The sequence below is a fragment of the Danio rerio genome, chromosome 14 (assembly GCF_052040795.2).
Source record: "Danio rerio strain M-AB ecotype USA chromosome 14, GRCz13ab, whole genome shotgun sequence".
NCBI classification, from domain to species: domain Eukaryota; kingdom Metazoa; phylum Chordata; class Actinopteri; order Cypriniformes; family Danionidae; genus Danio; species Danio rerio.
In genome coordinates this window covers 50,506,206-50,532,500 of record NC_141034.1, presented here as the reverse complement: position 1 = coordinate 50,532,500, position 26,295 = coordinate 50,506,206, and the positions used below count along the sequence as shown (strand labels likewise).

Genomic DNA, 26,295 nt, shown 5'->3' with positions numbered 1-26,295 from the left:
AGCAGCAGAAGACCACACTGGGTGCCACTCCTGTCAGCTAAAAACAGGAAACTGAGGCTACAATTAACACAGGCTCACCGAAATTGGACAATAGAAGACTGGAAAAATGTTGCCTGGTCAGATGAGTCTTCATTTTTGATGCGACATTCGGATCTTAGGGTCAGAATTTGGCATCAACAATATGAAAGTATGGATCCAATTCTGCCTTGTATCAACAGTTCAGGCTGCTGGTGGTGGTGTAACAGTGTGAGGGATATTTTCTTGGGACACTTTGGGTCCATTAGTACCAATTGAGCATTGTGTCAACGCCAGAGCCTACCTGAGTATTGTTGCTGACAATCATCTCAGACTGTTTTTTTAACATGATAATGAGTTCACTGTACTCAAATGGCCTCCGCAATCAGCAGAACTCAATCCAATAGAGCACCTTTGGGATGTGGTGGATTGGAAGTTTCGCATCATCGACAAATCTGCTGCAACTGCATGATGCTATCATGTCAATATGGAGCAAAACCTCTGAGGAACATTTCCAGTACCTTGTTAAAACTCTGCCACAAGGAATTAAGGCAGTTCTGAAGGCAAAAGTGGGTCCAACCCAGTACTAGTAGGGTGTACATAACAAAGTGGCCAGTGAGTGTTTATCTTGGTTGTGAATAATCATGATTAATCCATTGACAGCACTAATATTGATGTATATTTTTTTTTTTTCAGGCCACTGATGTCACTCCACCAGTGTGTCGTGTGGTAAATGAGAGTTCAGAGTGTCTTTTGACATGCGAAAAGACAACCATTGAAGTGACGTACATGATGTCAGATGGCAACGGTTCAGGAATAAATCACACCCGCACATTTTCCAATAGCTTTAGTTTTAGCAAATATACTCAATATGACGGTCAGGATGAAAATGGCTACTATGCAGTTCTTTTGAAATACTCTGGCATCTGTTGCTCTGACGATTTGGAGGTTTCTGCTGTGGACAATGCAGGAAACATAGGGAAGTGTCCTGTCATTGTAAAACGTATACAACCCGATGATTCTACAAAGTTAGCAAAGAATTTTGGCCCATATTGGGCATAAAGTTGGCACAGCAGGCATTTGTCCAACACTAGCATACAGCATGTGGGGCAAACATGGCCCGGGTTAGGCAGAGGTGGCACCGTCTTTAAGACGGCATACAAGACCTGCGCCAAATATCAAATATAGTATTTGGCCCAGATGTTAAAATGTTTTTGTGGGCCACATAAGTTTGGCCCATCTTGACCCACTTTTAAAACACATATACATTTTATTCTTGAGTAAAGATCAATCAAGTCGCTTTGGGGGGAAAAAAAACGCAGCCATAAAGCAAAATGCTTCATGGGTTTATCAAATTCATTACAGTCTTGACACACCAACATATCTGGCCCAATTCAGGCCCAGTTTTGGGTTATTAACCTGGCTGAAACTTGGTCCAGATATGGTCCATGTTTGGCCCTTGAATGGAAGCCAGACTTGGTCCAGTCATGTATCATAATTCATGGCCCAAGCAAAAGCTGATTGTGTGGGCCACAGATGGGCCAGAGATATTTTGCTAAGTGGGTAATATTCAATAAGCTTAAAACAAGCAATTCTGGTATTAGGGATGCACTGATATGGAAACTTTGTTTCGATAACCAATATTAGTAAATAGTAATCTTAATGTTGATCTTGGCGACGCAGTGGGTAGCACGTTCGCCTCACAGCAAGAAGGTCGCTGGTTCGATCCTCGGCTCAGTTGGCTTTTCTGTGTGGAGTTTGCATGTTCTCCCTGTGTTCGCGTGGGTTTCCTCCGGGTGCTCTGGTTTCCCCAACAGTCCAAAGACATGCGATACAAATGAATTGGGTGGGCTAAATTGTCTGTAGTGTGTGTGTGAATGTGTGTGTGGATGTTCCCAGAGATGGGTTGCGGCTGAAAGCGCATCCGCTGCGTAAAAACTTGCTGGATAAGTTGGCGGTTCATTCCACTGTGGCGACCCCAGATTAATAAAGAGACTAAGTCAACAAGAAAATGAATGAATGTTGATCTTTGCCTAATTATAAAAGCAAAAGGTAAACAAATACTTCAAACAAATACTGATCTGATTTCAACACCAATAAAAGCTGATTTGAAGGCCTCTTATTTCAACATACAAAAAAATTACAATCTCCTAACACTTTGCAATAGTATCTGGATGCAGCCTTGATGATGCAAGGAGAGGGGTCTGGATGCAGACCTGGTGCAGTGCAATCTGGGCTGCACCCATGCTTTTTAATGGGCTCACCTAACCCTACCCGTCACAGTGACGTCACTAGCTCCATTTGAGTGCATTGTGTCGGACATTGCATCGCTGAGTGTTTCAGTCTCAGCTTGCATCATAAAGGCTGCATCCAGATACTGTTGGATGCAAGTTGTGACTGCATATCTCAGTAATGCAATGTCAGACACAATGCACTCAATGGAGCTAGTAACGACACTGTTAAGGGTGAGGTTGGGGTAAGGTTAGGGTTAAGTGAGCACATTAAAAGCATTGGATGCAGCTCAGACTGCACTGCACCAGGTATGCATCTAGACCCCTCTCACATTTTCACGTGTTCTCATGTGCATATAGTCTCATAAGTGAGTGTGTGTGTCTGCTCATGTGTGTATGTAAGCTCATGGCCAACACTGCACATGGTATTTCCACCTTTTGAACCACTGAAGTGGTTCAAAAGGTGGAAATATTATAATTTATTGATCAAAAATGGCCGATAATGATAGCAACATAAAAAAAGGCATTTATCAGTTGATACCAATATGGCTGCCGATATTGTCATGATTGCCAGAGGTGTCATCAACCCTGGAGATTAATTCCTGCATGCCTGCAGAACTACAACTCCCAGAACTCTTTGCACCCATCAACTCCAGCAACAGCTATAGCTCGTTGTCACTCATTACATGGACTATATATACACTACACTTTCTCATTCACACTGCTTAGTCTTGTTATCCTGTAGCACTACGAAGCTTTTCCCTGTCTTGTTTTCCCGTGCCGTATTTCGTGACCCTTGCTTTGTGTATTGTTTCTACTGTTAGCCACCTGAACTGATCTCTCTGCCTGTGCCCCGACTGCTGTTTAGGATTGCCCTTTATGTTATTGTTTGCTCTTGCTTGTAACCATTGCCTGCCTGACTATTCTTGTTAATAAAGACGCTGCTTTTGGATCCTTAACTCAGGATGTTACAGACAGGGATGTGCAGTATTTATGATACATGGATAAATGCAAAATAGTATTTTGCAAGTTGTGTTTGATGGGATTAATGACAAAGACTTCATATTTTGTATCAAAATACTTCAGTATCTTGTATTTTTAAAATACTGGAAAATACTTAGGAAGTTTACATGTTGACATTATAGATGCATCCTCTGATTGCTGCTTTGGACATTATTACGCTCCCATTTAAAGAATAATTTAAAAAAAACATCAATTCTTTGGGAATAAAGTATACTGCATAAATAATAGTAGTTTTGGATGGATTGCTGAAGCTAAATGTTTGTCTTTAAAACAAGCAACATTAAAATAAACCTACAGTGGCAATTCCTACAATATTCTTTGGCTGTTTTAAATGGCAGTAGTTGAACAGCAGATATAGTTGCAATGTACAGTAAATAAAGAGGAAAGATGTATGCCTAAAGATGTCAGAATGACACAACACATAAAACACATATTGAATAATCTCCTAAAAACTGACAGGTTATAAACAACAGGAGCAGGATACGTTACATGAAGAGTTTCTGGAAGTTTTCAGAAATAATGTTTTTACATTGAGTCAGTTTAATGGTAAAGGGATTGATGTCGTGCCCGTTTAAAAGTATTTTGTAATTTCTTTAAAATGCAAAAATACTGTATTTTATTTTGATGCATTGTGTGACTGTCGTATTTTGTAGTTTACTTTGATACATTTAAACTTAAGGTATTTGGTATTTTGTTGTTAAATACATTTCCATGTATTTTTTCCCAACTCTGGTTACAGATAGATTTTGCATCACTATTTTCATTTAATTAAAATCTAAACCTCTGTTAGATATGTTTTTTTTTCCACAACAGACAGAATCAAAACATTAAAAAAATGCCCATGTACAATTATTTAAAGACAATACATTCGGTGCATTACCTTGATGTGATGTACATCAGTGGTTCTCAAACTTTTTTCACCAAGTACCACCTCAGAAAAAAAATTGTCTCTCCAATACCACCATAATGACCAGTATTGAAATACAGAGTAGCGTATTAGGCTTAATTAAGCAGCTACAGCGCTGCTCAAAAACATGGCAGAATAATTCCTATTGTTATGAATATTATATTATATTATGTTGACAATTATATTGTCAGCCACTTTTAACATTATTAATAGTTTGAACATTTGCTAAAACATAAAAAAAAAAAATCAATGTGTGCTTATATATATATATATATATACACTAAAATGTAAAAGCATGCAGATCCTTTTTATTTGTAATTTCACTTTATTCACCTTAGAATGACATTGCCTCCTACATTGGTATTGCTGCAAGTTAAATAATTGATGATAGTTAATATCTGCTACATGAGGTAATGACCTTGATAATTACATGAATGACAAACTAAACTGGGAGATGACCAGCTAAAACCAGCTTGACCAGCCTAGCCAGACTGGGAGCCCAGCCAAAACCAGCTATGTCCAGTTTTAAACCAGGCTGGTCAAGCTGGTTTTAGCTGGTTACTTTCCAGCCTGACCAGCTAAGACTAGGCTGGAAATGGAAGGAAACCAGCCTGGAAGTGGCCAAAACCCCTCTAAAACCAGGCTGGTCGACCAGCTAAAACCAGCCAACCATCCTAGGCTGGTTCAAGCAGGATTTTTCAGCAGGGATCTATGTGTTTGATAACTTGAGATAGCAATAGATAACAGGAATTAAATCCTCAGAGATATTTGTCCAAAAACGCTTGGAAGATTCCAATGGCAGCCGTCACAGCTAGGAATAGCAGGACAAACAACACCAAGTAAAACCCTGGCAACCTAAGACAAATAGCAGAAATGGGTTGTAATTTGATTGAATTTGACACAATTTCACAGAATATAACTTTATAAATGCACTTATGTTTTGATTATCATCTTCTTTTGGATTCACTGATGTAGCCGGTAAAGTACATCTCTCTGCCCACAATATACACAAGCCCTCCAAGAGCCGCAAGCACTGAGAAAAGGAAGGAAAATTAGATCTTGTGGTAATCTATCAGGCAGGGGTGTCCAGACTCGGTCCATATTTTAGTTCCAACACTAATTAAGCACACCTGAACTAGCTAATCAAGCTTTTTCTAGGCATACTAGAAACTTCCAGGGAGGCGTTGAAGGAAGTTAGAGCTAAACTATGTAGGACACTGGCCCTATATGACTGAGTTTGGACAGCCCTGCTATAAGGGTATGTGTGTATGGTTCCTCATTTTTACATCTCTGAAATGTTTATACTTTAACATACCTTCATTGAAGAATATGCCAGATATCCACAATAGCACCACGAAAATGGCATAAAACTCTACACTGTTCTGGCTAAAGAAACAGAGGAAAAGCATTTGTACATGTTTATTAGGTTAGAGCAGTGGTGCTCAACCCTGTTCCTGGAGATCTACCTTCCTGCAGATTTCAGCTCTAACGCTGATCAAACACACCTGCCTGTAATTATTGAGGACTGTTCAGGTCCTAATTAATCAGTTCAGGTGTGATTGAACAGGGTTAGAGCTGGAGGCAGATCTCCAGGAACAGGGGTGAGCACCACTGAGTAACAATCAAGCGATATTTTTTGACATTTCACATATGAAATAAAAAAGATCTTACTGTGCTCGAAATGTCCTTTCAAACTCAGGTGGTCCAGTAACAATGGGGGGCACAATTTTAAACTTCATCCTCGACCAGCCCACACGTCTTGCCTGAAAACCTTGGGAAATTCAACATTATTAGTATTTAGCTCTAAGATTTTACCATAGACATTTAAATGCAGGCGACGCAATGCCGCAGTAGGTAGTGCTGTCGCCTCACAGCAAGAAGGTCACTGGTTTGAGGCTCAGGTGGGTCAATTGGCGTTTCTGTGTGGAGTTTGCATGTTCTCCCTGCGTTCGAGTGGGGTTCCTCCGGGTGCTCCGGTTTCCCCCACAGTCCAAAGACATGTGGTACAGGTGAATTGGGTAAACTAAATTGTCCGTAGTGTATGAATATGAATGAGTGTGTGTGTGTGGATGTTTCCCAGAGATGGGTTGCGGCTGGAAGGGCATCCGCTGTGTAAAAATGTGCAGGATAAGTTGTCGTTCATTCCTCTATGGCGAAACCGGATTAATAAAGGCACTAAGCCGACAAGAAAATGAAATGAACGAATGAAGATTTCAATACAATGAATGATAGTTATCCTAAATATAATTTCAAGTATATTAACTTGATAAACATATCAGGGTTTCTGCAGGTTTCACCAAGTTAAATGTAAGGCTTTTTAAGTGTATCTTAGCCAATTCCATGCGTGTTAAAGAAAAAAGGGTCAGGAGAGGGTTTTCTTCAATGTCTTCAATGTCAAATATATTAGTAATTTGTAAGATACTGAAGGAGTTTTTGATAATTTTAACATCATCCTATGCACTGATAGAATAATCCTTGCATTAATAGTTCAATTCTGTTTTTAACAAAGCACATGAACTTATGCTGATGAGTTTATCCTCAAATAACCTTATGTGCTTAACCTCATATAATTTGGCTTCATAACAGCTGTGCCTTTGTGTGACTGATAACCGAGAAGTTAACTCTTAAATTAAAACCTGTTTCAAAAGATTTAGGACGAACAACAAAACATTTCAGTAGATTTGACTTGTTAGGGTCTGAAATTTAAAATTTGAGATTTAAGACCCCACGAATACCCTGACATATGATCCATTGCAACTGATCTATGAAATATTAACTTATTGAACATTGAACCTAATTGTAATTACTGTTTTAATACAGGTCTCAGAACAGTGGCATAACACTTGCAGTGCTTTATTTAAAATGCATTGACCTTATTCTTGAATGTGGAAGTGCGCCTGTTTTCGCAATTATCTTTGAACTTCAGATTCAGTCTCATATGGAAGAAATTACTAGGAATAATATACGGCAAAAACACGGTCAAACTACTTGCTCTACAAACAAATGTTTGCATGACTGACTATACAGACCAAGTAGCATAATAAAACAAGCAAATATCAGTTTGCAACATCAAACAGCGAAACGAGCAGTTTTTAATGTCTAAAAATGAATGAAAGTAAACGAGACCGGAGGTCTCGTGCCAAAAAGATGCCAATCGCTGCGCCCGCTCGTCGGCGAAGAATAAGGTGAATAGTTTAGCCTATAAAAAATGGACTTTATTCAACATATTTAAATTCTGCAGATTCAGTAATGCAGTTCGTTACTTTAAAAAAGTCAAATGATTTATAAGTAATTGTATTGAAGAAACCTAAACTGGTAATAAATGAAATAATAATGTATACCCCAAAACTTGTTTTCCATCGATAAGTTTTAATCTTCAAAAGAAACATACTGTAGAACTTTAAGAACATGACACAATAAAATTAGTTTAATAACGTTAGGTCTATTCCTTTAGCTGCAAAACGGGATGTTTGACATAGCAGAAGATCTATTTACCCATGTGGAGAGCAGACAGTACCGACACAGCTGCGAGGAGAACTGGGAGATCTGAAGTCATATTCGTTGATGGTCCAGACACAACAACGGCTCCTTTTTGAACAGTATTTTCTTACAAGCGGGAGAGATTAGGTCGGTATACACGACTGAATTGAATATTACCTCGTGTTTTGAGACCGGAAATACGTGTATAAAGCGGTCTAACAGGTTTTTTTTTTTTTTTTTTAAAGCGGTCTAACAGGTTTACTGGGTGTCGCTGGCTGCAGAATATCCTATCGCCAGCAGCTATTTAGACAACTATGAGTGGAATGAGTATCTCGCGATTTGAAAATACCTGCTGAAAAATCCTGCTTTAACCAGCCTTTGTTTTTTTCGATAGGGGTGCTTTTATTTAACTATAAAAAGTGCAAAGTAATCTCCACCTTAGATAACCCAATGTACCAGTTACCAAACAACCTTTTGAACAGGTTCTTTTAAATGATTCTTTCGAATCAGTGAAGACTTCACTGAAGTGTGTGTGTGTGTGAGTCAGCTAAAATTTTTGGTAGGCTGTGGTTTGAACTGCCATAGACTAAAAATTTGCTAAAACATGTTAGAAAGCGTTAAGTTTAAGGTCATTTATACTGGAAATATGATAACGTGTTAAACGAGATGTTAAACTGCAAAAACATGTTAGCAAAGTTTTAAAATGTGAATGAATTAAGAACATGCTAACGTGATATGGCAGTGCTCAATCATGCTAAGAGTGCTAACCATGTCATTTGAATTAATTAAAAAATGTAATCTTAAATCTGCAATTTTCTGTTAGCACATTTAGAGCCAATGTTAAGTTTTATTTGGACAATTTACCCCTGGATTTCTGACTAAATCAAGTAATAAGTAGGGGAATTACCAACCTACATCACACATGACATCACACGGGCAAACATGTCATGTTGTGCGATAGGATGCCAAAATCGAGAGTCCAAAAATAGAAAACTTAACTTTTACCGTACACCACACTGCTTTTAATGCCAACCGTAGACGTCTTTGGCTAACAGCCATCATAAGAGCTGAATGGATTAAATTAAAAATGCTGGACTCTTATAGTCTATATATAAGAACTTATGATTTCAGCAAAACAGTAAAATATGGTGAATTAAACTGCGGACACTGAATGCTTAGAATATAATGTAAAATTGTAAGATCACATACCCTTTCGTAGTGTTGTACAGGTGAGGTTCGCTGTCAGAATGCAGCTTGTTGATGATTACCCAGGCTTTGTATAGCTCCGTCTTCTTTCCTTGTCTTTTGCTAGGCACCTCGGTTTTTAGCTCTAGAAAGTTTTAAATCTGGTAATGATTATTTCTTACACATGACCACACAGAACAACATTGTTTGCATCCAAAGACTTGTAGACCTTTAATTTCTCTCTTGTGAAATCACTTGGAATTTTAATGAGATTGTATATTTGGGTGTTGATGCTTGGCCTTTTGTCTTATCCAATATCCATTGGGAGGGTGCTATCGCAAATGGACCTGTCAGACTAACGCCGCTCACTTTACCATTAATTTTGCCGAATAACTGTGCTTATCACTGGGTGACAAGCTGTTATAATACACTGCAAGCATTATGTAAATAATATATATATATATATATATATATATATATATATATATATATATATATATATATATATATATATATTATGCAATCAATATAACTTCCCTAATAGGACAACAAACTCTGTACCCGTTTTTTTTTTAAGCAACCTAAATGTGGCACACCTGAACGTTTACAAACCGGTAATTTGCCTATTGTTTAGTGATTAACAGCGAAGCGAATTCGCGGAGTTAAACTGCAAAATAAGTTAGCAAAGTTTTACTGTCAAATGTGATTAATCATGCTAAAGTGTTGGTTAAAATTAGTTTTGTAAGAGGCTGAATTATCATATGCATTTGTTTATATGACAAAACATGTCTTTTTGACTTAAGAAGGTCCATACTGACTCCAAAGGCAGATACTGATAAGATCAGGGCCTGGTATGCTGACTTTGAGGGCTTTATGATGTGGTCACATGTTGATTGGTCAGTTTGAATGTCTCAGCATTTGGGCTTTAGTCACATGGTCAAGAAAGATACAAAATAGGTGGTAAACTGTGCTCTGCCTCCTTTCCTGCCCTCTCTTTACCTGGCCTGTTTTCTCCTGGTCTGCTTCTCTCCTGCTCTGCTCCTCTTCTCCATTGGAGTCTATCTTCTCTGACTCTACTGCAATCTGGCTAACTTCTGGGCCTGCTCTCTTTGTCTCTCCCCCCTGTGTCTCTCCTTTTACCTCTGGTAACTTTAGTTTTACATTTAAGCTGGGTACAATTTATATCATGTGTTTTGTCATTTCATATTTTATCATTTCATACAGTTATTTTGTAATTAATTCAGTTGTAACCATAGAGAACTTATTTCCATTAAATCATCTCATATTCAAGTGTTTGTGAATTACTTTTGATTTAACATCAACATTTAATTGTTCCATATTGCAATACAATACAATCACAAAATGTCAACGCTCTCCCACATTTATAGCTATTAATACTGCCCTTATTTCCTTATTTTGGTATGAGATTGCAGAAGAATGGTTTGACTAGAAATTTAGTTTTTTACCATCATGCTGACAACTTTTTAGTCACTCGGCAGAACTACAGTTCAAACCGCTGTGGTTAAAACCCATTCTTAGCAGTGCTGAATCATGCCAGGAGTGCTACACATATAACAGTAAATGTTAAATTAATTATATTAAAAGAAAGAGAAAAAAATATTTACACATAAAGCTTAAATCCATAATTTTCTTGTCATAAATTCTAAAGCCAATATTAAGTTTTATTTGTTCATTTCCCCTACTAGCTTTGTGACAAATGCAAATAATGCATTGTTTTTGCAATTTACAGCGAAGCAAATTGTCCAAATTAACCTATTTGCGGTGTTAAACTGCAAAAACAGCAACGTTTTAATGTCAAATGTGATTAATCATTCTAGAAACATGCTAACATGTTAGTTAAAACTCGTTGGCAGCGCTCAGTCATGCCAGGAGTACTACACATATTTAAATGTACAATTCATTCTAAAAGAAAGAAGAAGAAATACATTCAAACTTAAACCTAAAATTTGCAATTTTCCGTTCATATATTTTAAAGCCAATATTACGCTTTATTTGTACAATCTCCCTGGATTTCTGACTCAACCAAGCAATGAATCGTTTAGCGATTGACGGCAAAGCGATTTGTCCAAGTGAACCGATTCGCTGAATCGACTCAGAGCACAGCTTCTCTTGCGTAAACAGAAATCAGTGCAGGGCTGATGATGTCAGACATTGTGCGCCGGAGAACTGACAGCTCTGAAGCTTCCGCGACAGGCATAAACATCACGCCGTTATTCCTTTAATACACAACTGAGAAAAGGCTAAACATGGACAGCGATGATGACAACATGGAAGAAGTGGTGGAAGGTACGAGAAGCTTATTCGTAAACCACGCAGTGTGTGTGCGCGCACGCGCGTAAGCTTGTTTTTCTGGGCTGTCAGGCTGAACTTTTATGCAGTCTCATTCCGTCGAGGATTAGCTTACCGACAAGATTTCCTGTGTAAACAAGCTGTCAAACACCCGAGGCCCGTAAACTAGACCCTTTCTTAATCCTCCAGATGACAAACGAGTGTTATTTGGGCTTTTTTACTTAAATACGATTTCTCTGGACTACCATGAACGCAAATACTGTACAGTATTATTAACAGAGACAATAAAGACTAATTAATTGATTTCTATCTAACGTTAAACACATCTAGTTTTATTATGTCTTCGTATACTGTATATAAACGTGTTAATGGGCCTGTAAATGTGCTAGATTTATAATTTGGTGTAACGTTACATTCTAGTGTTGTTGAAGCCACGTGGTTATCAATGTGTAGTGTGGACACTATAGTTGATTAATTCAGACCTGCACATTGCATGGGTGTCAACTGTGTGGACTTATATTATTAAACCTAGGTGTACCAAAGAAAGGTTTTTGCTATATGTGAAATATACAGTACAGTGAAGTGATATTACTATCCTGGGCTGCGTTTCCTAAAAGCGTTGCAAGCCTAAGTTAGTTTTAGCTCTGTTAGTCATGATCAGTGTTGGGTGTAATCCCTTACAGTTAACTAGTTGCTGTAAATAAATTTGTTTATTTGCAAAAAAAAAAAAGTAAAGGGGTTACTTTAAATACTTCTAATATACCTGCTCTAAATACACATAAATAGTCATAATAAATCATTAGTTTTGTATAAATTTATTAAGACCAGCAGAATAATTTTTTGTTCAGATATATTTTGCAGAAAAATAGTTTTTTTTTTTTAAATAAACAAGGTTGCATTTATCAAGACAGCTTTTATCAAGACAAAAACAGTGGCAGAGGTTACATTTGTCTATGAGTTGCATAAAAAAAGTCAATTGCATTATAAATAAATTACAGTTTTGTGTGGTAGTTGAGCAATATCACACTCGTAGCAGTGCGATATGGCTGTATATTGGGACTGGTGGGAGGTGTGGGCTTAGTGTCCCACCAGTGAATATATACAGCTTTATCGCACTTTTACAAGTGTGATATTGCGTTTATACGTTGTTCGATGGCAAAGTAATGTATATAAAAATAAACATCGCACAAAGAGAGTCTTAAAGTCCTTTTGTATGAGGAACTACTTTCTTTTGCTGTTTACACATCTGCAGCTGACGTCAGAACAGCAGATACTGTTGCTACTTCACAAACGTCACTTTAGAGCTAGTTTTTGATTGATTCTCTTGTATAATGTTTAAAGTGATGACAAAATTTGTGATTTTGCTCACATTTTGAGATTATAAGGCTGAACAACATGAAATGCCATCAGTCTACAGAGATTTCCCAGTATTTCTGTTGCATTTACAATAATTAACCTCAAAAAAGCCAAAGCAAAGCAAACACTACCAGACTATGATATAATTACAGCACTAACTTTACAACATACAAGAGCGAGATCGACTTAGAAAGTCACTTACCTGTTTTATGATGATTTGATCAGATGTAGATTGAAATTACGCTGAGTTTTTCTCCTTTAAGGGCTTATTATGTGGTCTGTGTCGCCACCTTGTGGCGGATCGTCAGCCGTCTTTGCTCTGCTCAGTATGACAGGCCAATGGATGCTGATGTGCTTTATCTCCAAAATTATAAATATTTAAAATAGGCTCTATCCTTATAAATAAACTGCATAGTTGCAGTTTAAACAACTACATTCTCCACTAAAAAGCCTCAAAAGTACGTTATGTTGTCCAACAGCAGCAATATTTGTCAAACTGTAGTCCTCTGCTTGTCGCTTGTGTGGGCGGAGTAATACACAACGGTGAAGACGCGGTATGAGTGCTTATGTTACTTTAATGTCTCATGGCTATCAGCCAATCAGATTCGAGAACCAGACAGAACTGTTGTATAAACTTTAATATTATGTTAGTAATTAGAATAGTACTTAGTACTTTAATTTTGTTTTTTGAAGCAATTTCGCTGGTTATGATGCTTTTGGGAAACGCAGCCTTGGTCCATTAAAATTATCGTTGAGTTATATGGAGTACATTGGTTATTTATCTTTGATGTCATGACTTTTTAGGACCACTGGATGAGGATGACCAGCCTCATGGTTTCTGCACTGTGACCTACTCCTCCAGTGACAGATTTGAAGGACATTTTGTTCATGGCGAGAAGAATGGAAAAGGAAAATTCTTCTTTTTTGATGGCAGGTTTGAGACTTGTGGTGCATGTTGGTACCATAGCTGAGTCTATTATTGTTTTAATCATGGAATAATTGTCACTAGCGTTGATTAGACCCACATATCCATTATTTCTATTATGATAACCGTCAATATTATACGACTTTAGGTTTGATCTTGGTGGTCTAGATCTGCTGTGGACATTTGTGAAAGCTTACTACTGAAATGTGCTGAACTTTTTGGGATTAAAAAAAATGTCATGAACATGTGGTGCTAGGGAGGGAGGAGGGCTAAACCCCCACATCTAAAAGGCTGACTGAATGGCAAAGAATGATTGATTGTGTTTTCAAGCTTCAAGTATCAAGTAGCTACTCTGAAACTTTGCCTGTTTCTGTTATAACTTTTAGTCAGTGATTAAATTATGGTTGAGCAATTGACTTTTGGCCTTCAACAACTATGAACACTAATAATAAATTAATAATGATTAAAAGATAATGCATTAATGTGCATCTTTTGTGAAGCTATTTAGAAACAATAATTATTGTGAAAGGCGCTATACAAATAAACTTGAACTGAATCAAAAACAATAATTGAAGTAGTCTACATGTTAATCCAGCAGTCTACATGTTTCTCCACAAAGCCCAAATTCATGTGGAAATCAGTAAAATCATGTAACGCAATTTATAGCAGCATGGGACTTGATTTATTAAAGTGTATTAGATTTATTTGTATTTTAAAAATGCAAAAGAAAATTTGGGCACAATATTTGAAAAAAAAATTACATTGCAATATTTAAATTTTTATGCAATGTATATGTTGTGATATGAAATCTATTTTTCCAGATGGATTGAATATATTTAAGAAGAATTCAACATTTCAAAGTAGTCAGGGTGATTTTATAGGAAAGTGCATCTGCATAAATCACTATAAAACTGGTTAAAATTAACTTTAAATTAGATTTTAGGGAACAAAAAGTATTTTATCTGCCACTTTTGTCTGGCAGTTGGACACAAATATTTAATAATCTAAAGTAGGCATGGGTTGATAACCATTTTCAAGGTATACTGTACCATGGTTTGGAAAAGTCAAGGTTATAAAATTGCCAGAATTTTCTGCTATACTATTCCAAAGTTGCTGTTTTAAATCATAAAGGAATGTGTGTTTTTGAAACTAATGTAGACAGCAGAAGTCAATGATTGATTTGAGTTATTTAGCCAGACATGTTTACCGTTCTAAAATAATTTAAGTGTTTCTCAAAATAAAATATTTTGTGTTCAAATGGATAAAAAGTTTAGTTTTTTACCCAGATATTTAAAAAGAACACATTTTAAAGCAGTGATCACAATACTGTGAAACAGTGATATTTTTATCCAAGGTGATCATACCGTCAGGCTCCTACACCGGCTCATGCCTAATCTAAAGTAACTCCATAATGGTTAAACTTTGCTATTAATCTACAAGCCCCTGGTCAACAATAACTCATACTTGACATTGCAAATCCATTAACAGTACATTTGTTATGTAATAAATGAACATGAAGAGTTGAGAATGAAAATGCATGTGTAACAGTATATCGGATTCGTGCAGCTCTTAAACTGACAGCACCCTATATTCCTGCTGCCGACTGTGCTAAATATTAATTAAACAACAAACTCGTTTACTGAAGGACTTTTGTAGCTTTAGGAAACTAAATCAGGTAGCAAGTTTAATCAATTGAATTATTTAGGTGTAGACTAATCTTAAAGCAGAGTTTGTTTCAATCATGTGTATTTTTATTCTTTATTAATTGCTTTATTTGAATTGACTTGAATTGATATAATTTTTAGTATTTTTTTCTTAACTCTCTTTGTTTTTAATTATTTATTATGCTGTGGTATTGAGAATTTCATGATTCTGAAATGTATAGCAGTAATAGCAAGTTTAATTTATTAAATTATTATATAATTTCTTATAAATAAAAAGGTTTTGATCATATGACTTGCTTATAATTATTTTAAATCAATAAATCACTCAATTATTGTTTTAAATAATCATAATTATAATTTTAGGATTTAGAATTTGTCTTTTTATTATTAAGCAGCCCTAATTATAAGTATTTTTCAGACAAAGACATCATCAGTAGCAGCAGCAGATGTAATTCAATTTCTTAGTTTTCTTTTCCGCTTTCCATTTGCTTCTCTTCGATGCTCTATTTTTTCGCACTCTAAAAAGCTTATTTCAGATCAGTAGCATATACATTTATTGTAATATTTCACCTGGATGTCACCTGTTTCCTCTCCATAGTACACTGGAGGGTTTCTATGTGGACGATGCTTTGCAGGGTCAGGGTGTTTACACATACGAGGATGGAGGAGCATTACATGGGTTCTACGTAGATGGCGAGCTAAATGGACCTGCTCAAGAGTTCAATTCAGACGGTCAACTAGTCTTCAGGGGACGATACAAGGACAACATTCGCTATGGCATGTGCTGGGTCTACTATCCGGTACGTGTTGACACATTATTCTCTAGCTACAACATTCATTATAATGCCATTGCAATTTCTTGACGTACCTTTTTAAAATTGCATATGAAAATATTATTTTTGAAATATGTGTATTTTACGTATATGTTTTTAATATGTGTGTTTGTATGCATGCATGTACACTTACCGGTCACTTTATTAGGTACACCTTACTAGTACCGGGTTGGACCCACTTTTGCCTTCAAAACTGCCTTAATCCTTTGTGGCAGAGATTCAACAAGCTACTGGAAATGTTCCTCAGAGATTTTGGTCCTTACCATTTGTCGGCTGCACATCCATGATGCGAATCTCCCATTCCACCACATCCCAAAGGTACACTATTGGGTTAAGATCTGGTGACTGTGGGGGCCATTTGACTACAGTGAACTCATTGTGATGTTCAAGAAACCAGTCTGAGATGATACTCGCTTTATGACATGGTGTGTTATCCTGCTGGAAGTGGTCATCAGAAGATGGGTACAATGTGATCATAAATGGATGGAAATGGTCAGCAACAATACTCAGATAGGCTGTGGCACTGACACGATGTTCAATTGGTTCTAATATGGTCAAAGTGTGTCAACAAAATATCCCCCACACCATTACACCACCAGCAGCTTGACCCATTGATACAAGGCAATTCTGACCCTACCATCCAAATGTTACAGCAGAAACTGAGACTCATCAGACCAGGCAATGTTTTTCCAATCTTCTATTGTCCAATTTTGGTGAGCCTGTGCCAATTGTAGCCTCAGTTTCCTGTTCTTAGCTGACAGGAGGGGCACCCGGTGTGGTCTTCTGCTGTTGTAGCCCATCCACCTGAAGGTTCGACATGTTGTGCGTTCAGTGATGCTCTTCTGCAGACCTCGGCTATTTGAGTTACTTTTTGTCTTTCTATTAGCTGGAATCAGTCTGACCATTCTCTTTTGACCTCTGGCATTAAAGGGCCATGACACCCCCCACTTTCGTTTAAAGTCTACTTCAGAATTTTTTCAAAAGATGCATGATTAATGGGCGTGGAGCTCCGCGAGCATCAGGCAGGAGTGGGCGTGGCCAGCAGGGAAGAACGTGAGCGAACGAAGCTAGCTCACAAAATGAGACAAACCGTGAGGAGACGCATGAGTTTATAGTTTACAAGGTTAAAATGCAAAGAAATGAACAGTGATTTAATGCCCTGCTACATTTGTTATTCGTAATTTCATATACACATAACCACAATTTATATCATTATAAAGATAAGTGTGTTCATGTAAACCCTATAAATGAGGACTTCTCCCTCAATCCCCGTATCCAGCAGACTCAGTGCAGTTTTACTCAGTTTTAACCATTGCTGGTAATCTGGAGGATTTAGGCAAACACAGCAGCACAGTGATCTGTCTGAATGTGAACGAACTCCTGATAAAAGACAGTGTCCATCATTCTCTAATTCTCGTGCTGCTCTCCCGACTAAAATGCTGGCTGCACACACACATCTTTGCTGTATGATCGGCCCTGACAAGATCGCGGGGGAAAACATGCAACAAACCCCGTGAATCATGGAAAAAAAGGCATATGAGCCTTCATGAATGGCTAAATACTATGTGCCGTGGGTCCGTGACGTGTCTCATAGCTCGTGCTTGACTCTGGCAGGTCTGGCAGGTCTCATGAATAATTAAGCAGCCGGCTCTTCTTATAGGATAAGAAAACTCCGCTATGAATAATAATGAGAAACCGACGCGTCATCATTGCACTTGCAGTACTGCGCTACGTCGCCGATTTTGATCCCACCCCAAAAATCATTTTAAACCCGGAAGCTGAAATTAGCTGACAAAAGCTCAAAATTATCCAGTTTTCCCCACAATTAAAGCTGACAGGTGCTAACATTGTCTTAACTGATGCTCAACACACACAAATCTGTTAATATATAAAAAAAAAGTTTTCCAGGGTGTCCTGAACCTTTAACAAGGCATTTGTGCCCACTGAACTGCCGCTCACTGGATATTTTCTCTTTTTCGGACCATTCTCTGATCTGATCAACATTCATAGTCACTTAAACCCCCTGTCTTCCCCATTCTGATGCTTGCTTTGAACTGCCATGTCTACATGCCTAAATGCTTTGAGTTGCTGCCATGTGATTGGCTGATTATCAATGTGCTTTATCGAGCACTTGGACAGGTGTACCTAATAAAGTGGCCGGTGAGTGTATATACACATATGTATTGTGTGTGTGTGTGTGTGTGTGTTTAATTTGTTTCTATTTGTTTATACATTTGTTTGTTTTTTTGTATTTGTTTATCTGTCTTTTTGTATTTGTTTTTTTTATATTTTACCTGATATTGAAATTGTTTCTTAATATTTGTTTGTGAGAGTTGCATGTATGTAGGAAAAGTGCTATAAAAATAAAAATGTAATACTATCGTCTGTTGGGTAAAGGATGGAGCCTGTGTTGTGGGAGAAGTGAATGAAGAAGGAGAAATGACTGGAAAGGCAGTGGCTTATGTGTACCCTGATGGCCGTACGGCTCTGTATGGCTCTTTTGTTGACGGAGAGCTGATCGAGGCTCGGCTTGCGACTCTTACAACCCAAGAGAACAGCCGGCCGCACTTCACTGTTGATCCAGATAGTAAGCAATACTTTTATTTACAGTCTCATAAATCTTATCTGAAGATTACCCTTTGCATTGTATGTTGTGTTGTTTAAGGCAGTGTTTTACTCCTCCCAAAATGTAAAAAAGTAAAGAAAGCGTGTTATGCCGAGTTCTGACTTCATGATTTTAGCTCGGATTTTGACTCGCCGACAGGTTTTGAGAAATCGCAGACAAATGCCTGAAATCTCAGGCAAATCGTTCCTTGTTTACGTGAGTGACAATCACCCAGTGTGAATTATCAAAGACACGAACTTATAGAATTGCAGATGAGTCACCAACACGGTGAGATTACTGGCATGCTAAATATCTGGAGCTGTCAGCGATGCAAAATCATGCCGTGTGAAATGTGTTCTGATTGAAAATAACACCGGCGATTACTTACAGCCAATGAGAGAGCAGCATCCACTGGTGTGGGTATTTGCAGACCAGCAGGAGGTTGGGGGAGAAGTTAAAAGGGCTCATGTTCATTTTTCTATTTAAATCCAGCAAAGGGGTTTATATATATATTAATATAAAATATATTATTAAATCTGAAATGCTTAAAGCACAATTTGTTTCATATTTTTATTCTATTGTATTGATTTCTCTTTATTTGTATTTATTATCTTTCATTATATAACAGTAGTTTCTTCTGCAATTAAAAATATATATTGCCTAGAGGGGCTAATAATATTGACCTTAATAGAGGATTCAAAATATTTAAATCTGCTTTTATTCTAGCCAAAACAAAACAAATAAGCCTTTCGACAGAAGAAAAATATTACAGTGAATACTGTTAAAAATCCTTGCTCTGTTAAACATCATTTGGGAAATATTTATTTTAAAAAATTCTCAGGAGTGCTAATAATTTTGATTTCAACTAATAATCGTTTGAAATAATCGTGATTACAGTTATGACCAAAATAATCGTGATTATTATTTTTCCCAAAATCGAGCTGTCCTAGCCCAATGTGTTCTTAATCCGGCCCTGTCTGCTGCGTAAAACATATGCCAGAATAGTTGGCGGTTAATTACGCTGTGGCGACCCCTGATAAATAAGGGACTAAGCCGAATTAAAATTAATGAATGTGTAAGCTTACATTTTTGTAAATAATAATGCTAATTGTTATTGTGCACATGACACTCGACGTAACCTAGTGAAATTTGCATATTGCACAGGACTTGATTAACAGAATCATATCCGTTTAGCAGAGACGTATTCATGTGGTCAAAAGTAAATCGAACCGTTTTCAAAAATCAGAAAAACAAGCTATCCGATCAGAAAAAACTGCATAAATTTGATCTTTTTCTCTCATTCATTTCAGGTCCTATTTACTGCTATGATAAATCCACTTCATCCTGTATCGCTGGTCATAAACTGCTGCCTGACCCCTACGAAAGTCAACGGTTGGTGCAAGCTGTGATCAACCATGTAAACCCCAATCTATCAAATCTGGTTTTGCATTGAAAACATGTGCTTGTTTGTTCCAGTGATGGATTGTCTTGTCATTTCACCAGGATATTCAGCTGGTTCTGTACTATAGTATTGCACATGTCATCACCTTGTTGATTTCAAGCTGAAATGGTTTTATTTTTATGTTGGTTGAACAGTGTGTATGTGGGACAGTCGCTTATTTCCGGAGCTGGAGAAGGGCTTTTTGCACAAACGGAGGCTGAGGCTAACACTGTGATGGCTTTTTATAATGGTGTCCGCATTACACACACTGAGGTTTGATTGGTTGTGTTTTACAGCATTCAAGGCTAGAATTTACTTGATGAATGATGTGCTGAATTATTTTTATATCTGTGCTTAAATAAACAGGTGGACAGTCGTGATTGGTCCATGAATGGGAACACCATTTCATTGGACGAGGACACTGTGATTGACGTTCCTGCACCTTTTAATATGACAGAGAATTATTGTGGATCTCTTGGTCACAAGGCCAATCACTCCTTCTCTCCCAACTGCAAATACGACCAGTGAGTCTGAATATATTCTATTCTCTATGGTTATAATCCATTAAAAGTCCCCAATAGGTCGGAAGAATTACTCAGACTGTCCTGTCTGACACAAACACTCATGCCATATTCCAAAATAATCACATTTCTTCCCTATTTTGATGCTCTGTTAAAACTTTAACTGATGGTCTTGACCAGGGCTACATGACTAACTGCATTGAATTGCTGCCAAGTACTTGGCTGCTTAGATAACTGCATTGACAGGTAGTTGAACAGGTGTACCTAATAATGTGTCCATTAAATATATGCAAGTTTTAAGCCGTGGTCACACTGCACTTTTTCCCCATAGACTTCCATTCATATGCAAGCGAATGTGGCAGACCAGAAATGCAAGCTGGTGCGACAAGTTTCCCACGTCGCTGCATTGGAAAGTTCAAGCTCTGACCTGCGAAATCACATCATTATTCGAAGATCAAAAACGTGACCTCTTTGTACAGAAATTTTAAATATGGACCAGTCGCTCACTTTTATCAACGTTAAGTTAAAATGCAACGTTAAGTTAAAATGCAAAGAAATAAACAGCAATTTAATGCCCTGCTACATTTGTAATTTCATATACACATAGGGCAGGCAATTTTTTCGATTAATTTGAATTTACGTTTTAAGACGATTTAATTTTGAATGAAATCGGGAAATCGCGATTTTTAAAAATATATATATTTAATACATTATAATGGCACCAATGCGCTTGGGTTCACTCTTTGTATGAAGCAGGAAGCACACCAGAAGCGCCTCTCGGCGACGCGCAGCACAGCACCACGCAGCGCCATGGATTTTAGAATTCTAAACAGATTTCTATACACACACCGACGCCGCCCAGTCACGATTCACGAAGCAGTTCATATTTCAGCCGGCCCACAGAGCGCCATCTGATTAGTTTCATGTTAAAAATCATGCGAATGTGCACGTTTGGTGTGTGATAGTTTAAACTTTCATGTCCGCGCCGTGTCACGGCGCTTCTGGTGTGCGACCTGCTTGACTGCCTGTTAAAGCGTGAAGTCGTAGGATTTTACTTGTTGCACGTCTGTGTGGATTGTCAAGACATATTGCCTCATCAAGTCGATAAACTCGATCTCAACATGTATGAAGGATGTAAAAGCCTGCCATGTGAAAAACCTCGCCGATCTTTTGGTTTGAACACGATTAGAGGTGAGGGACTGTGTAGCAGTGAAAATGAAAGTACCCGCCCCCATGACGTAATTTAGCGGACCTAGTTGAAAACCAGACAGATCAGACAGCATAATAGAGAGTGGTGCAAAGCGCATCAAATGATCGGTATTTAAAAGGGTAGAAAAAAGAAAAATAGATTTAACATATTATTTTATATTAGACACACATCTGGTACTTGTATTTCCTCCTACTATATGTCCACAACTTCACACATTGGGTTAAATTAGGCTTTACAGTTTCCATGTTTCCATGTATCTTTTTAAGAAAAAGGCAGCAGCATTACAACCGGTTCATTCAATCAGAAGACAAAGTTAAAGCCGAGCTGACAGCCAATCTTTCCTAGGCTCAGCAAAACTTGCAAAAAATACCTCTGTATTCCTGCAAGTGCAATATTTACACAAATATTTCTTATTCAAATCTTCTGCAACGCTATTTAGTGAATTTGTTTTTATTTACACCTTGACCGATTTTTGTATGACATGGCCATTAAAAATACAATGTTCCTTAACCAGATGGTTTTTCAAGTTACTTTTAAAGAGAATGCTACTTCAGTCATGTTGTTGTAATGTTTTGAGAAGACCAGTAACACAATAAAAAAAAATCAAAATCGAAATCATGAATCGGTCAAACGTTATAAAAAACCTAGATTTTTTTTTTTGCTAAATCGCCCAGCCCTATATACGCATAACCACAATTTCTATCATTATAAAGATAATAGTGTTCATATAAACACTAAATGAGGACTTCTCCCTCAATCCTCGGGTCTGGATGCAGACTCAGTGCAGCAGGTCTCTGCCCTGGCTACTTTAACCATTAGCCCTGCTGGTAATCTGCAGGATTTAAAAGAACACAGCAGCACGGTAATGTGTCTAAATGTGTACGAACTGCACTGATAAAGGAGAACACCGCCATTCTCCAATTCCCGTACTGCTCTCCCAACAAACATACTTGCAGCACACACACAACTTTGCTGTATCGGCCCTGACAGCATCGCGGGGAAAACATGCAACAAACCCCGTGGGGATCTTGGAAACAAACACATACAACCCTTCATGAACGACTAAATACTGCGTGCCGTGGGTCTGCGGACGCGTCTCACCCAGTCATCAATGTAGGATGTCACACCTGAGCTTGGCACTGGCAGGTCTGCTTTGTCTTCGGAAAGCACGCGCAGTCATGAATAATTAAGAAGCCGGCTTTTCTCATAGGATAAGAAAACTCAGCTATGTCGGCGCCAATAGCCTAATGGTTAGTGCGTTGACACATAGCACCAAGGTGCTCACGGCGACCTGAATTCGATTCCCGGCTCAAGGTCTTTTGCCGATCCTTCCCCTATCTCTGCTCCACACATTTCCTGTATGTAAAAATCTCCACTGTCCTATTCAAATAAAGGTGAAAACCCCTAAAAATAATTATATAAAAAAAAAAGAAAAGAAAATTCAGCTATGAATAATAATGAGAAATCGACATGTCATCTTTGCACTTGCAGTTCTGCGCTAGGTCGCCGATTTTGATCCCGCCCCAAAAATAATTTTAAACACGGAAGCTGAAATTAGCTGACAAAAACTCAAAATAACCCACACAATTTTTTTTCCCCACAATTAAAGCTGACAGGTGCTAACATTTTCTTAACTGATGCTCAACACACACAAATCTGTTAAAAGTACTCAAGGGTTTCGTGAACCTTTAAAAACATGTGCAAATTTATATGTATGTATTATATCATCTTTGCATCAAATTACACTAAAGTAAAGTAATCGTCCTGTTTGCGCTGTTCACACTGTCATTACCGGAGTCACATGTGGGCAAAAGAATCAGATCCGGGACACATTTGGCTGCAGTGTGAACATAGCGTTTACCCAACTATGACGACTTCGCCTACTGAGAAACACGGAAATGTGAAAAGGGTCTATAGTGGGTTAGTCATTCAACTGTTGAAGTAACCCCGTTTATTATTTTATTTTACCCTATCCAGGTATGTCCATCCTCGTTTTGGCCAAATAAAATGCATCCGAACAATCCGAGCTGTGGAGAAGGACGAGGAACTCACAGTTGCTTATGGTTATGATCATGAGCCTTCGGGAAAGTCTGGTCCAGAGGCACCAGAATGGTACACGAAGCAGTTTCTGGAGTTTCAGCAGAGGGAGTCAGGAAAAGGGGCAGACGAGACCTGCTAAGACTCCTCTGAACACCTGAAAGATCTCCCACCCCAGCCTCCTACCACCAGAAACTCCTTTCACTATCCTGCAGCTAACACTAACATATAATCAATCACACTTCTGAGCTGGTTTCTGGCATCCTCGCGTTTACAAGGATTGTAACTGTGAAGTCCTGCAAGCTGCAGAACTCTGTGCTTCTACAATGTGGAAGACTTGTGTGTGTGTGTGTTTGTGAATGCATTGGTCGAGCTACAAGAATAGAGAGCAAGTGTTTTTTAAGGGATTTGGGGGAGTTTTTAATGAAGTGGATTGAAAAGTGTGAAAAACTAGTTACAATTGATTGAGGTATACATCCTCTTTACCACAAACTGTGATAACTATGCAGTATTAAACCAGTATGGTGTCTTTAGCTGCTCATGTTTCCCCCACAAGCATTTTAAACGATGTATTATCAACAGTTGTTCTTGCAAACGAGTCTTATTTATCATGTATGGTTACCGTCAAGTACAGTGTTATTCTGGCGCAGTCTTTTATTTATTTCAGATTTTTTTGTTTGTGTATTTGTCTTACACACACCAAGAGTAAAAGAAAGTTCAAGTAAGGTGTACTGTATGCATTGGGAAATGAAAGAAAGGGATGTGTTTGAGAATATGGTGCAATGTTCAGAGGAATCTTTTTACTGAGCTTCATCCTTTGATATGCAGAAGCTATCAACAAAGAATTATCAATAAAAATACTCCAGCATAGAGCACAGTTCCTTTGACTCGTGTTTTAATTGTACTTTGCTATTGTATCACTGTAAATGATATGAAGAAGATATGAATACAGTTTCTTTGAGCTGAATGCAAAACCGACTTCATCACTGACTGTAAACATATATACTACTCATTCATTTTCCTTCGGCTTAGTTTCTTTATTTTTCAGAGGTTGCAACAGCGGATTGAATTGCCAACTTATCCAGCAAATGTTTTAGCAGTGGATGGCCTTTCAGCTGCAATGCAGTACTGGGAAACACCCATACACTCTCACATTCATACTCATGCACTACAGCCGATTTAGCTTATTCAATTGACCAAGAACGCATGTGTTTGGACTGTGGAGGAAACCGGAGCACTTCACCCACGCTAACATGGAGAGAACATGCACACATATGGAGGACGAAACCTGCAAAAACAGTAAATAAATAAATATGCAAATAAAATAAATTGATTTTTTTTTAAATCTGCATAAAACAACAGATAAGCAAATAAATAAATATAAAAAAACACAAAATCCTCCATAAATAAAACAATAAATATGAAAAGAAATAAATAAATTATATTAAAAAAACAAAAATTTCGGCATAAAAACTATAAATAGTGCGAGCAGATTAATAATTAAATAAATTACACGAATGTTGGGGGAATAAGAAAATGCTAAACAAAGTAGATTCTTCCTTTCACACCAAGCTATTTATTATTTATATATTACTTTATGCAGGTATTTGTAGATTTATGCATTGAGTTATTTATTTATTGTTTTAGTTATGCAGGAATTTGTTTATTTATTTATTTATTTATATGTGTATTTATTTATTTATTGTTTTATTTTAGCAGATATTTTTGTATTTATTAATGTATTTGCATATTTATTTATTTATTGTTTTATTAATGCATAAATTTATTTATTTATTTACTTGGGTATTTATTGTTTTATTTATGCAGGAATTTGTTTATTTATTCATTTATTTGCATATTTATTTATTTATAGTTTTATTTATGCAAGAATTTGTGTATTTATTCATTTATTTGAATATTTATTTTAGTATTTATTTATTTATGCACAAATTTGTGTATTTATTTATTTATTTTAGTATTTATTTATTTATGCAGGAATTTGGTTAGATATTTATTTACATATTTACTTATTTATTGTTTTATATATGCAGGAATTTATAGATTTATTTATTTGCATATTTACTTATTTATTGTTTTATTTATGAAGGAATGTTTATAGATATTTACTTATATATTTGCGTGTTTATTTATTTGTTTTTGCAGGTTTCTTCCTTTGTACACATAGAAATGGCAACTGTCCCAGCCGGGGCTCGAACCAGCGACCTTCTTGCTGTGAGGCCCCTATATATACTATTTTAAATGTAACTCTTATTTATCTGATTGCTATTTGTGGTTTGTGCTATTTTTTTGCCAAATATATATATATATATATATATATATATATATATATATATATATATATATATATATATATATATATATATATATATAAATTGCTTTGTTGTTATTGCAATAAAAAAGAGATTGGGGAAGTGAAATGTCAGTATTAAACAACTGGCTGTAATCATGCACGCACAGAGAGGGAGGGCGTGACCATCCTGCTGCACCTGCGCGCGCCCGCCAGGTAAATGAGTGACACGCTGGGTTTCAGA

The 26,295-nt window shown here is 37.2% G+C and overlaps 2 protein-coding genes and 1 long non-coding RNA gene across 12 annotated transcripts in view; 2 read left to right on the top strand and 1 right to left on the bottom strand.

Moving 5' to 3' along the window:
- The window catches only part of LOC147840905 (uncharacterized), an 8,750-nt gene extending 4,692 nt beyond the window's left edge, over window positions 1-4,058 (top strand). The window contains exons 3-5 of one of the 6 annotated variants that reach the window (XR_015507948.1): window positions 712-2,181; window positions 2,556-3,565; window positions 3,628-4,058. This is a non-coding gene — a long non-coding RNA (uncharacterized LOC147840905). Of the gene's footprint in view, window positions 1-711; window positions 2,298-2,389; window positions 3,566-3,627 lie in introns of those variants that run through there. The other 5 variants (XR_015507952.1, XR_015507949.1, XR_015507950.1 and 2 more) reach the window with 5 other exon arrangements.
- Window positions 4,059-4,464: 406 nt separating this feature from the next.
- On the bottom strand, window positions 4,465-8,120 carry mgst2 (microsomal glutathione S-transferase 2). Of its 3 annotated transcripts, none has more exons than NM_001045302.3 (5): window positions 7,672-7,846; window positions 5,848-5,947; window positions 5,492-5,562; window positions 5,128-5,209; window positions 4,465-5,031 (listed from the first exon to the last, which is right to left on the bottom strand). In NM_001045302.3, exons 1-5 carry the CDS (start codon window positions 7,730-7,732, stop codon window positions 4,935-4,937), a joined length of 411 nt encoding a protein of 136 aa, NP_001038767.2. In that variant the 5' UTR covers window positions 7,733-7,846; the 3' UTR covers window positions 4,465-4,934. The 3 variants fall into 3 exon arrangements, with proteins under 3 accessions (NP_001038767.2, XP_087136933.1, XP_087136932.1); XM_087280807.1 differs by lacking the exon at window positions 7,672-7,846 and adding an exon at window positions 8,006-8,120 and having other exon boundaries at window positions 4,482-5,033; window positions 5,130-5,209; XM_087280806.1 differs by having other exon boundaries at window positions 4,482-5,033; window positions 5,130-5,209.
- A 2,885-nt stretch (window positions 8,121-11,005) lies between these two features.
- On the top strand, window positions 11,006-24,620 carry setd7 (SET domain containing 7, histone lysine methyltransferase). Of its 3 annotated transcripts, none has more exons than XR_015506749.1 (8): window positions 11,006-11,148; window positions 13,312-13,441; window positions 15,695-15,896; window positions 18,327-18,516; window positions 19,845-19,951; window positions 20,131-20,248; window positions 20,342-20,499; window positions 23,684-24,620. XR_015506749.1 is itself a non-coding variant. In NM_001002456.1 (8 exon segments), coding segments are annotated over 8 exon segments (1,122 nt in total). In that variant the 5' UTR covers window positions 11,022-11,108; the 3' UTR covers window positions 23,886-24,620.
- The last annotated feature ends 1,675 nt before the right edge of the window (window positions 24,621-26,295 follow it).

Bases quoted from the DNA above. Each gene is read 5' to 3' on its own strand.
- mgst2 (NM_001045302.3), bottom strand. From the start codon at position 7,732: ATGACTTCAGATCTCCCAGTTCTCCTCGCAGCTGTGTCGGTACTGTCT. The intron at 5,210-5,491 runs GTATGTTAAAGT...TCCTTTTCTCAG, and splicing joins TGGCATATTCTTCAATGAAG to TGCTTGCGGCTCTTGGAGGG. The intron at 5,032-5,127 runs ATGATAATCAAA...TATTTGTCTTAG, and splicing joins ATCAGTGAATCCAAAAGAAG to GTTGCCAGGGTTTTACTTGG.
- setd7 (XM_087280367.1), top strand. From the start codon at position 15,876: ATGTGCTGGGTCTACTATCCG. The intron at 18,517-19,844 runs GTAAGCAATACT...CATTCATTTCAG, and splicing joins CTTCACTGTTGATCCAGATA to GTCCTATTTACTGCTATGAT. The intron at 19,927-20,130 runs GTTGGTGCAAGC...TTGGTTGAACAG, and splicing joins GACCCCTACGAAAGTCAACG to TGTGTATGTGGGACAGTCGC.